Here is a 13,908-nt window from a genome sequence, read left to right as displayed (position 1 = left end):
TATATAGGGTATTTTTCATCTGAGTCCTTTAGTAACTTTGGCTAAGCCTCAAAAAACTACAGTCAATCCATTTATATGAAAAGTCTAGAAAAGGCATAGATAGAGACAGAAAACAGATTAGTAGTTGTCTCGGGCTGAGAGATCTTACTGGGATGATAGAAATGTTCTAAAACTGCACTATGGTGAGAGTTACACAATTCGGTAAATTGATTAAAAATCACTGAACTATACACTTACATTAATTTTATGACATGTAGATTATATCTCATTAAAGTTGATTTTAAAAACACTGTGGTCAAGGTTTCTTTTCATTTTGTAGGCAAGGACATCAAAGACAGGAAAGAAAAAAGAAACCTGTCAAAAGTCAGAAGTCAGACTTACCCGGTGGCACAGTGGTTAAGAATCCGCCTGCCAATGCAGGGGACACACGTTCAAGCCCTGGTTCGGGAAGATCCCACATGCCATGGAGCAACTAGGCCCGTGCGCCACAACTACGGAGCCTGAGCTCTAGAGCCCGCGAGCCACAACTACTGAGCCCACACGCTGCAACTACTGAAGCCCGCGCACCTAGAGCCCATGCTCCCCAACAAGAGAAACCACCGCAATGAGAAGCCCACGCACCGCAACAAAGAGTAGCCCCCACTTGCCGCAACTAGAGAAAGCCTGCACGCAGCAACAAAGACCAAGTGCAGTCCCAAATAAATAAATAAATTAATTAATTAATTTTTAAGAAAAGGTCAGAAGTCAAGTTTTTGATTGGAAATGGAATTCATTCAATAATTTTAACTCCCAACCTCAGACATGGTCATATTCACAAAATCTATTATACTTGAGAAGGATATTGCTTACATATATCAAAAGGTTTCCAGAATCTCAGTCATGTCTCAGGAGTGGAACTGTATCTACTTGGAAGAAAATACAATTCAAGTGGCAACCTGCAATTTCAACTAATGTTCCACCTACGCCAACTGCACAAGGCAATGGGGGATGGCGGCCGGCATTTTTCAGGCTCAACTAGGCATCAGCAATTCCTGGCAAGTTTTATTCCCAGAAATGGTGACAGGCTTGCTATAACAGGGCTTTGGGAGGGCCATATTACTGCTAGGATTACAATAACAAACTCTAATGATGAACATCATGGCTGTAATAATCATGTTAATATAAAATTCATAGTGAAAGCCATGACAATCAGGTTTTTAGCAAAGCTACTATTGATATCAACAGTTACAAACGGGATCAAGCATAATGATAATTTATGAGACGTCGGAGATCCATAGCTTATACTGGCAAATTGAGTTAAGTGGCCTGATGCGAAATAATAGTATTTTCTTTGCAACCAGTAACTTACATGAGAGTCCAGTAGCAGCAGTGGAGGTAGAAACATTTGAAAATGAGGTAAACAGCATGGTGCTTGAACTAGTAGCGGTAGCAACAGTAGATGCTGGAACCAACCCTAAATTAAAGTAACAAGCAGAAAAATATGTCAATAAAAATAATTTTTAATAAGTAAAACACCATTATAACAAACTTCACTTATATGGAGAAATAACAACAAAGCAAGGAAAATCAAGTACCCTGATAGTTAATAAATGTGACATAGTAAAATTACGATTTAAAAAATAGTTCATCAGTACTGCTTAGTATAGCCAGCCTTCTAGCACCATCATAAGAAAGAAACTCTACTAAAAAAGTGAGCAACCTAACAGGGGGGTCCACTTCCAAATTTGTGACATAAGAAGTCCTAGGGACCCATTCCCCAGTGAAGCAACCATAACTGGTAAAAAATATTTTTTTAAAAAAATTGAAATCTCTGGAAATTGTCCTGAAGGTACAGCAAATAAAGAAACATTTATTCAAGAAAATCTGCTAAAATTCAGTAATACAAGTGAGAGTCTACAGCATATGAATCATAACCCACGCTCTTCCCTCCATCCCCTTGCTCCCCTTGAGAGAAGCTACACTCCAGGCAGGAGTCGCCAAGAAGACTGGACTCCCTCTTCCCTCAGCTCCCAACCAATGAATATAGTATCTCATTAGGAGGGGAAGCAGCCAGCATTCCTCATCACCCCTGACACACAGTTAAAGGATTGAAATTCCTGGTGAGTACAGCCAAGAGCTGAGGGGCTCCTTTCCTCCAGTCAGCCCCCACTCATAGGGCAGAGGGTCTACACCAGGCACAGTAGGCTTGCAATGCTGGAGCCCCATCAATCACCCTGACTGCCCTGCCCCAGCTTACCTGTAGGGCTGAGGTTGCATGCCGGAAGAGAGAAGCAAGAAGATCAGAAGCAACGGTCACTGCCCAGCACCCAAAGCACTGGTTCAAAGATTTTGCCCAGGGATAAAGGTAGCCCATAAGAACAGAAAGCTATGTCCAGAAGAACTGACTTTATTTGAAACAGAGTATGAGGAAGTTCAAGCCAAAGGACTCTCTCGAAAAAAAATAGAGATTTTGGTGGTAAGCAATTAAGAGGAAGTAAGCTTCATGAGAGCAACATTTAGGCTGCAGGCCAGCCAGTTTAGCAGAGATAACCAGGGAAAGAGAAGGCTGAAAAGAGCCCTCCTGAGGATCAGAAAAATTAAGTACTGATACATGAATGAATCTTGAAAACATTTTGCTAAATGAAAGAAGCCAGACACAGAAGGCCACATATTGTATGGTCCCATTTATATGAAATGTCCAGAAGAGGTAAATCCATAGACAGAAAGTATATTAGTGGTTACCAGGAGCTGGAAAGAGAAGGTAATGGGAGGTGACTGCTAATGGTTACAGGGTTTCTTTTTGCAGTGATGAGAATGTTCTTGAATTACATAGTGGTGATAGTTGCACACTCTGTGAATATGTTTAAAAGAAACACTGAATTGCACAGTTTAAAAGCGTGACTTTTAAGATATATGAATTATACCTCAATTATGCTGTTATTTAAAAAATACATGATCATCTCAATAGAAGCAGAAAAAGCATCTGAGAAAATCCAACACTTTTTCACGATGAAAACACTCAACAAACTAGAAAGAGAAGGGAACTTCCTCAACATGATAAAGGGCATTTATGAAAAACCTACAGCTAACGTCATGCTTATCAGTGAAAAACAATACTTTTCCACTGCCATCAAAAACAAAACATGGATGTCTGCTCTTACCACTTCAATTCAACAACACACTGGAAGTTTTAGCCAGGACAATTAGGCAAGAAGACGAATAAAGGATACCAGATTGCAAAGTAAGAAGTAAAATTATCTCTATAAACAGATGACATGATCATGAATACAGAAAATTCTAAGGAACCCATAAAAAAATCTGGAGAAAAACAAATATCATATATTAACGCATATATGTGGAATCTGAAAAAATTGGTATAGATGACCTTATTTACAGAGCAGAAATAGAGACACAGACGTAGAGAGAACAAATGTATGGATACCAAGGGGGAAAGTGGGGGGTGGGATGCATTGGGAGATTGGGATTGACATATATACACTATTGATACTATGTATAAGATAGATAACTAATGAGAACCTACTGTATAGCACAGGGGACTCTACTCAATGCTCTATGGTGACCTGAATGGGAAGGAAATCCAAAAAAGAGGGGATGTATGGATAAGTACAGCTGATTCACTTTGCTGTACAGTATAAACTAACACAATATTGTAAAGCAACTATACTCCAATAAAAAAAATCTATTAGAACAATGAACAAGTTCTGCAAAGTTGCAGGATACAAGATCAATATAAAAATAAATTTCAATTCTATATATTATCAATGAACAATCCAAAAATGAAATTAAGAATATAATTCCATTTACGATTGTTCAAAATGAATAAAATAGTTAAGAACAAATCTAACAAAACAAGTGTAAGGCTTGTATCCAGAAAAATAAAAAACATTATTGAAAGAAATTAAAGGCATCCTAAATAAACAGAAAGCTCTCATGTTCATGGATCAGATAATTTTATATTGTTAAGATGGTATGGTAGACAGAAAAATGGTCCCCAAAGATGGCCACATCCTAATACCCAGAGTCTGTGAACATATTACCTTACTTGACAAGAGACTTTACAAATGAAGTGAAGGTTAAGTAACTTGGAAGAGGGAGATTATCCTGGATTATCCAGGTAAGCAAAATCTAAGGACATGAATCCTTAAAAGTAGAGATCCTTTCCAGGCTGTGGTCAGAAGGAGATGGTGACTACAAAAGAATAGTCAGGGGATTTCCCTGGCGGTCCAGTGGGTAAGACTGTGCTTCCACTGCAGGGGGCACAGGTTTGATCCCTGGTTGAGAAACAAAGATCCCACGTGCTTCGCAGTGCAGCCAAAAAAAAAAGAAAAAAAGAATGGTCATAAAGATGCAAGGTTTTTGATACAAACGGCCATCTAACACTTGAAATCATACTCAATGTCATTAGTCATTAGGGAATTGCAAATCAAAACCACGACGAGATACTACTTCATATCGACTAGGATGGCAATAACCGAAAAGACATAATATCAAGTGTTAGCAAGGATATGCAGAAATTGTAAACCTCAGGCAATGCTAATGGGAATGTAAAATAGTGTAATCTCTTTGGAAAACTGTATGCACTTCCTCAAAGTGTTCAACATAAAGTTACCATATGACCCAGTAATTCCACTCCTAGGTATACAAACAAAAGAAATGATAACATATATCCACACTAAAATATGTACATGAATGTTCACAGCAGCATTATTCATAACAGAAAAAGATGAAAGGAAACAACCCAAATGAATATCAACTGATGAATGGATGAATAAAATGTGGTATATTAATACAATGGAATTTTATTTGGCCATAAAAAAGAAGCGCTGATTCATGCTAAAACATGGATGAGCCTTGAAAACATGCTAAGTAAAAGAAGCTAATCACGAAATACCACATATTGTATGATTCTATTTAGATGAAATGTCCAGAACAGAGCAATCTATAGAGACAGAAAGCAGATTCATGGTTGCCAGAACTGGGGTAAGAAGAGAACGGGCAGCGACTGTTAATGGGTATGACGTTTCTTCGGTGGGTAATGAAAATGTTCTAAAATTGACTTCAGTAATGGCTGCACAACTCTGTGACTATCCTAAAAACCAATTAATTGTGCACTTTAAATGGGTAAATTATGTGGTATGTGAATTATACAATAATAAATCTGTGAGAAAAAGTAATAAATAGAAGTCTGGAATAAAGTTTCAGAAAACAAATTACCTGGACTCTTCTTGAAAATTTAAAATAAAATCTATAAAAGAAATAAAGCTAGAGAAATTAAGTACATGAAGACACAAATAAGCTTAATTGGTTAATTGAAAACAAAGTTTACCTTTTCATCCTCACTATAGATCATTGCACACGGCACGTGATAGTAAGTACTCAATAAATATTTATGCTGAATCGAGCCAACCTTTTCCAATACATAATTTTCCAATACATAATTACAGATATTCTTCTTCCTTTTCAAAAGGAAAAAGTGCTTAATAAGTAACTGCATTTGAATCTATTGATACCTGTATCCAACTGTTGAACAATTCATGACAATATATGATGTAAGACTCTGCTATCCAAAACATCTAGGGCCACCGGGGGTTTGGGGACAGGGGGGAGATGCTAGGAAGGAACCGGGAACATTACCACATACCTCCAACTATTTAAAATATGTATCATGGAATATCCCTATGTTTCATTTAAGAGAAGCACCACATGTATACTTTTAAAGAGATAACCAATTATAGCAAAGGTGTTTTAATATTTCTAATTCAATACCTACCAGTGAGGCTAAATTTTTATCATGGGTTTAATGGCTGCTTTAATTTCTTCATTCAAAATTGCCTATTCATGTCATCTGCCCATTTTCTCATTGGAGTATTGTCTTCTTATTATTGATTTTTAATAAAAGTATTATATATATATTGAGGCTATTTAGTCAAATGTTGCAAATATTTCCTAATCCCAGTTTGTCATTTGCTTTTTTGATTTTGTTTTTATTTTTTATGTAGTCAAATCTTTCCATTGTTTTCTCCTTTATGGTTTATGTCTCCATATCATGTTTCAAAATTCCCTCAAACATATAAAAGGTGTTCAACTTCACTTTTAGGAGAAAATCACACATTATAACTACCTTGAGAACAATTTCACCTAACAGATGGGGAGAAATAAAAAAACTGGTAACACACTCTGTTTAAGGACACTGTGAAGAAATGGGCAGCCTCCGAGATTTCTAATGGGAGTGTAAACTGGTATAACCCCTATGCAAAATAAGTGGCCAATGTTTTAAAAATTACAAATGCATCTATCTTTTGAACCAGTAATACTTCTTTTAGAAATTTATCCACAAAGATATACTTATACACCTGCAAAATGACATGTAAAATAAGATCCATTGCACCACTGTTTATATTAGCAAAAGAGGAAACAACCCAAACGTCCACCAGCAAAGGGTTAGATAAATTATAGCACATCCAGACCATGGAATTCTATGATGCTATAAAAAATACTGAGGAAGCTCTCCATATACTGATTGATGTGAAAAGAGCTACAAAATGTTTAAAATAAGTGTATTAAGTTTTACGTTTAAAAAGCAAGGTACCGAATAATGTGCAGAGTATACTCTCATTTATATTATTTTTTAAAAAGGCAGAGGGCTAAGAATATATATTTTTATTTGCTAGCAAATCCATGAAGAAACTCTGGAAGGATACATACAATTACAGTGGCTAGCTGAATAGAGGGGGTGGGGAAGGGGTAAGGGAGTAATACAGGGTAGATGGGGGCAGTATACTTATTTATACTATTTTTATAGTCTTAATTTTAAATCATTTGACAGACTATATTATATATTTTAAAATTATACTTAAATAAATGGTCCTCTCCCTAACCCAAGAAATATTATTTACACATTTTCATATTCACCTATGCTTTTTAAATATTTATGGTTTCATTTTCTATCTTTAATTCACCTAGTATTTCTTTCAGTTAATCTTTTTAAGCAAAACATAATCCCCTTCCCCCAAATCACCTGGCTAGCCAGCTATTGCAATTCATTTGTTCACTACTCCATCCTCTCTCCCCAGATTGGAAATGTCATCTTCATAAACCCAGGTTTGTTTCTGTACTTTAAAATTTTTCACTGATTTTTCCTTCTATCCCTGTTCCACAAGAGAGTTCCAATTATTGAAGCACTAGAATTCATTTATTTTTTATACTAAATATTTTAAACTTATAGTCAGAGAATAAATTTACAATATATTTTCATATATTTTTCTACAAGTACACTATCATTACTTTTCTTAAAAAACAAGACATGACTAGTCTCATGCACTTATCCCCTTCATTTAAACTCTAGAACCTTGTCAAGTCCCTCCTTCCTTTCCTTCCCTCAAAGATTCCCATTGTGGTTTTATAAGAATTATGTTCAACGTGTTGGTTAATTTAGAACTAAATGACATTCCTGTACTATCGAGTGTGTGTATTCTTCATTTCTTCATGTCTTTTATATTCCTCAGTAAAACTGTATGGTTATCTTCATATAGGTCATGCACATTTTTAAAGTTCATTCTTAGGCATTTCATACCTTTGGTTGAAATTGTTAATGGGAAATTCCTCCATTATATTTCCCAATTACTACTGTTTAAACATGGGAAAGTGACTGTTTTTTGCATTATTTATTTTGTAACTGACTGTATTACTGAAATCTCTTCACTAGCGCTAATTAAATTTACACTCAAGTTATGCCCATATTTTAAAGTCTTGATCATCTGTCTCAGATACTGGCATAATTTCAGGGGCCTGACCTTAAATCACATACCCAAAGGTAACTAAGGAAACAAATGCCATTTAATATGATGTGCTTTTAAGCTAAAGGAGCCTGACTCTTAAATAAGGAAGGGTTTAAAAGACAAAGTCTCATTTTCCTAATCATAGGGCTAGAACAGGGTTTTTCAACATGGCACTACTGACAGCTTGGGCCGATAATAATGGACAATGGAGGACTGTCCCATGCTGGGATTTAAGACATGCATATTTGGTCTTTGTACCCTTTCTTGGACAAAGACCCTAAAACCCTTGTAATTTCCTAAGTGAGGAGAGAGATAGAAGCATCTTCTGTTATAATATTTGGGTTTTGTCCCCAGTTTCAGAAATAGCTCCGAGAGCAATAAAGGTGAAAGGAGCCTCTGCAAGTCCCTTTCAACCACACCTGATTTATGTCAAAGAGGTGAACTTTAGAAAGCCCCTAAGGCTGAGAGACTGGTTACCAGAGGAGCCAACCAAGTGATTAGAGGGTTGGGGCTTTTAGCCTAACCCTCTGACATCTCAGGAGAGGAGAGGAGCTGGAGATTGAGTTCAATCACCAGAGGCCAAAGATTTCATCAATCATGCCTACATAATGGAAGCTCCATCAAAACCCTAAATGAAGGGCTTTGGAGAGCTTCTGGGTTGGTGAACACACGGAGGTGCTAGGAGGGTGACGTGCCTGGAGAGGACATGGACGATCTGGGCTGCTCCCCCATACTTTGCCTTACGCATCTCTTCTATTTGGCTGTTCCTAAATTGTATCATTTATAGTGAACCAGAAATTTTAGGTCAAGTGTTTCCCAGAGTTCTGTGAGCTGTTCTAGCAAATCATCCAACCCAAGGAGGGAGGGGTCACAGGCACCCCCAGTTTGTAGTCAGTTGGTCAGAAGTACAGGTGACAACCTGGGACTTGCAATTGATATCTGAAGTGGGGGACAGTCTTGAGGAACTGAGCCCTTACCCTGTGGGGTCTGTGCTACCTCCAGGTGGTGAGCATCATAGCTGAATTGTAGGACACCCATTTGGTGTCTGGAGAGTTGGAGAATTGGTTGGTGTGGGAAGAACTCCCATATATTTGGTGTCAAAAGGTTGTGTGTTGAGGACAACAAAATTTTCCTTTATGTGCACTGCAAAGTATTTAGCAGCATCCCTGGGCTCTACCCACTAGATGCCAGTAACACTCACCCAGTCTGGACAACCAAAAATGTCTCCAGATACTGCCAAATATCCTCTGGGAGAAGGGGCAAAAATCGCCTCCAGTTGAGAACCACTGGACAAGAGGAAGGGTTCAATACCATAATTTTCTCCATCTAGTGCTATAAGGCTAACAAAATCAGCCTTAATTCCTTCATGTTTAAGAACAGAGGAAAATGTCAACTAGCTTAATGAATTGTTAGCCATAGAAAATAGGCATTTTTTTTAACAGAATGGGGGAAGGTGGCCATACACTACAAGATAGTGGGGCTTGCTACAATAACGAAATGGTGATACTAGAGGAAGAAAGGACAGATAATAGAACAAAATAGGAAGTCCAGAAGCAGAACCAAGCATATATAATAATTTGGTGTATGAGGAAGGCAGCATCTCAAATCAATAGGGAAAAAATGGCCATTTAATGAAATACTATGGTTTAATTCACTAATCATTTAGAAAAAAGATTCCTAAAAATATAATGGAATTCTATAAATGTTCAAGTAATCAATAGGAAGGCAGGAAATTCCTAAAAATATAAACCATAAAAGAACAAAAAGAATTAAGAATCCTAAGGTGAAAAAGGCCTATACAAATAAGTCCAGAGAGAGAAACTCAGAAGAATGAGAGATTTGACAACATAAAAATTTACATCTTAAGGATTTCCATTTCCAGGAAAATGTACTTTCCCTATTCCTCCCACTACGTATGGCTTAAACCCCTGGACATTATATATAAAATGAACAAGAAAACCCTGAAAGGTGGCGAGAAGGCAAATCAACTAGGGATCTTGAGACCCAAGGAACATTATGGTAATGAATTCCATGGGTTTTCTTTCTGCCTTGTATTTCCCAGGCTCGGAGTTGAATAGGTTGGCCAGTCAGAAATGACAATGGGTATAGAAAAACAAAACCAAACCCAACAAAAACCTGCTCTCTAGACAAAAGACAAGAATGGGGCAGACCAACAAGACAGAAAACTTTTAGACAATAACCAAACATCACAGAAAAAAGTGTGGTCCCGCTCCCTACCTATTCCAGAGAACAGCAAGTGAGGAACTTAAACTTCCACCATTGTGAGGCTATAACGAGGTGTCCCAGTACCCCAGCCAGGATGGTATCAGAGAAGGTCAAGTAGGGAGCCAGGATGTTACCTCTGCCAGCAGTTAATGAACCATGTCCTCACAGTGTCAGTGGAAACCACATCAGGAGCAGGAACTCCCACTCCTGCCCAGCAGTAACTAGGAGACCCTTGCCTTGGGTAGCAATGGAGACGGACTAGGGAAAATGAAGTTCTACTCCCACCTTACAGTAACACAGTGAAACCCTTCTGTCTCATGCCAGAGCAATGTCACATAAAGCCAGCTAAAGCAAAAGTCTTGAATCTGATTCAGAGTCTCATAACATAATAAGAAAATGTCCAGGTTTCAATTAAAAATCACTCTTCCTACCAAGAACCAGAAAGATCTCAAATGGAATTTAAAAAGACAATACCAAGATAATAGAAATGTTAGAATTATTTGACAAATATTTCAAAGCATCCATGATAAAAGTGCATCAAAAAGAAATTATGAACACACTTGAAACACAAGAAAAAATACCCTTAGCAAAAAAAAGAAAAAGAAAAGAAATGAAAATCTCTACAAAGAAATAGAAGATATAAAGAAGAGTCAAGTGGAAATTTGAGATAACCAGATAACCAATAACCAAAATGCAAACCTGAAGCCAAGCAAAAGGACTCAGCAGCAGAACAGAGGGGATAGAGACAAGAATCAATGAACTTGATGACAGAATGATAGGAATCTACACCAAGACACTTAATAATTAAATTTCTGAAAACTAAAGACAAAGAAGAAATATTGAAAACAGCAAGAGAAAAATGTCATCTGACCTACGGAGGAAAAATTATTTGAATGACAAATAGTTACACAAATTGACATCCATACCATGGAATACTATGCAGCAATAAAACAAACAACTGACTCACACAACAATCTGGATGATCTAAAGGGAAGTATACTGAGTGAAAAAAGCCATTCCCAAAAGATTACATACTGTATGATTCCATCCATATAACGTTTTTGAAATGTCAAAATTACAGTAATGGAGAGCAGATTAATAGTTACCAGGGTTAAATAGAGTGTGGGAGCAGAAGAGAAGTAGGTGTTGCTATGAAAGGGCAAAATGAGGAATCCTAGTGGTGAGAGAACTATTCTATATCTTGACTACCAATATCAACATCCTGGTTGCAATATTGTACTATAGTTTCACAAGATGTTACCACAAGGAGAAAGTGGCCAAAGGGTATGTGGGATCTCTTTATTTTTTCTTACAACTGCATGAGAATCTACAATTATGTCAAAATAAAAAGCTTAATTTAAAAATTTAAAACCTTTTAATATCTATAAAACTAAGTAAAGTAAAACCGAAACAAACTGGGGAAAATACTTCTTTTTGGGGGGGAGGGGAATTACGTCCTTATTTTCACTAACATCTAGCAGAACCTGAGCACTTTCTTTAGTTATAAAGGTAGGTAACAAACCACGTAGGTTAGTAGTACCTGTGACTTTGTCACCAACAGAAATCATAGGTACAAAAATACTTCTTATACAAATATCAAAGCGTTAGGCTATTGCAACTGCATATAAACGAGAAAAAGATAAGCACCATATTAGAAAATTGAGCAGGGAATTCCCCGGTGGTCCAATGGTTAGGGCTCCACACTCCCACTGCCAAAGGCGCGGGTTCGAGGGCCTGGGTTCGATCCTCAGTTGGGGGAATTAAGATCCCGCAAGCCGCATGGTGCGCCCCCCCCCCCGCCAAAAAAGAAAAAAAGACAGAAAACTGAGCAAAAGATACAAAAAGGGAATTCATTCAATTTCCCTCTCTCTCTCTCTCTCACACACACACACACACACACACACAAACACACGAAAAAAACACAAATACAATTAATCAATCATTTGAAGAGAAGTCAGCCTTACTACTAATAAAGGAAAATGTAAATGAACATGATGCTATGATACTATTTTCAGTGTTAAACTACCAAAGCTTAAAAAACAAACAAACAAAAGGGATAATATCCAACATATTTAACACCGTGGGGAAATGTATACTTTCATAAAAACGACAAAGATAGCCAACGTTTATTGAATACCTATTATATACATGTCAGACAAGGTTCTAAGCAGTTATTTATATTCACTTACCTACCTAATCCTCACAACAACCCTACAAGGTAAAACGCTGAGCACTTACTGATGAGCAAACCAAGCACTGAGAGCTTAGAGTAACTTGTCCAAGGTCAGAGAACTAGTAAACAACAGAGCCAAAGTTCAAACACTTATTTCCTGGTTGTTTTTTTATTGATAACAGATATGTATTATTTGTAATATCAAAAATTCATTTGTACACAATTAAAATAATGCCCCCCAAGGTAGTGACCAAATATTCTAGCATCATAATGATTTTAATGCTCCACTTCATCTCTTTGTGTCCTACAATGCCATACCAACCAATCAAAATTGGTTACATTATCACTACTAAATACAAATTATAAATAAGTTGTTTATTATCTATAATTTTTTACATATTTTACCTTTTTGGTTGTTTCCAAAAGCTCTGAAACCATTACTATGAATATGTAATTCAATAAAATATACCATAAAGTAAAATGTATACAATATCTCACTCAGTGTATTTCTCAAGCTCTAAAATATCTGAGGCATCTACAGTAAAACCAAGCTTATGTGGCTTATAAACCAGTACTTTTTATTAACTGCATTTTGGTTTAGAAAGATCCTAAATGTCTTCTCATTAATGTTCAGTATAGGTTAAATGCATTTTACTGAATCTGACTTATTTAGAAACTGGTAACCCATGCATGCAAAATGTCTCTACCAGCCAAAATATTTTACCATTCCCCAACTATGCCATATAACTCACTTATTACTACATTATTAATATTCTCTAAAATTTTATACTACTCCAGAAATGTTCTTTCCTGTTTTATCGTACCTCCTGATAAATTTCATTTCAGAAGTTTTATTTTAAAAAAGGAAAACAGAACATATCAACAGATTGTGAAAAAAAATGCTTGGTAAACACAAGCATTAAACAGTTGAACAAAACATTTCAGTGTAACGCTATTATTACTAGTGGCCAATTTGTCTAGACTATTCATTCTCAGAAGGTTGTAACTTTTCCCCCAAACAAACATTCCTTGGTTCTAAACCTAAAAATGCAAAACCAGAAGGAGCAGTTTAGATTACATTTCTATCGCATTCATCAATAACACTAACCTCCAATAAGAGAAGTCAGTCATATTCGGATGAATCAATCAAATAAGAATCTCAAAATCAATCTTGAATACTGTGCTTCTCCATTAGAGAGCAGAGTTCAAAACTTACCAGTGGACTGTCCACCACGGTTGAAACGAGTAACTGATTGTGTAGCAATCGTTCCACTAGACGTCCGAGTAGCAGGAGTGAGGGGTAATCCTGTAAACGCTGTTGGTTGAGAGGCGTTCCCCATCAAGACAATATTGAAGTTGGTGCACCCAGTCTGAGGTGCACTTCCACCAATGAACGAGAACACTGCTGCAGACTGAGTGACAGAGCCAAAAGCAAAAGGAGTGGATGCTGTCCCCTGGTGTGATAGGGCACTGCTTGTTACAGCATTAGTACGGGTGCTGGCACCCAGCTCAAAAGCCCCTAGAATCACTGTAGGTTGTGTGAAAGCCCTGTTGCCCAAGTTTAATTTTATTGCATTTATTCTAAATAGAGAAAGGAAAAAATCAATATAATAGTTCGCCGCCACATTAAATGGCAGCTAGGTAACATAGCTCCTGTCAAATTAAGTTTGTTTTTTTTTTAACATCTTTATTGGGGTATAATTGCTTTACAATGGTGTGTTAGTTTCTGCT

The 13,908-nt window shown here is 36.9% G+C and overlaps 1 protein-coding gene across 3 annotated transcripts in view; it reads right to left on the bottom strand.

Annotated features, from left to right (window-relative positions):
- NUP62CL (nucleoporin 62 C-terminal like) overlaps positions 1-13,908 on the bottom strand; it is a 68,659-nt gene that overhangs the window by 36,819 nt on the left and 17,932 nt on the right. For 2 of the 3 annotated variants that reach the window (XM_067722782.1, XM_067722783.1), the window contains one exon: positions 1,349-1,453. In XM_067722782.1, the coding sequence (XP_067578883.1) occupies positions 1,349-1,406 (58 nt within the window). In that variant the 5' untranslated portion in view covers positions 1,407-1,453. Of the gene's footprint in view, positions 1-1,348; positions 1,454-5,326; positions 5,457-13,908 lie in introns of all 3 variants that reach the window. The other variant, XM_067722784.1, reaches the window with a different exon arrangement.

The sequence above is a fragment of the Pseudorca crassidens genome, chromosome X, assembly GCF_039906515.1.
Source record: "Pseudorca crassidens isolate mPseCra1 chromosome X, mPseCra1.hap1, whole genome shotgun sequence".
NCBI classification, from domain to species: Eukaryota; Metazoa; Chordata; class Mammalia; order Artiodactyla; family Delphinidae; genus Pseudorca; species Pseudorca crassidens.
Note: the sequence above shows the minus strand (reverse complement) of the source record. Positions and strands in the feature narration are given on the sequence as shown.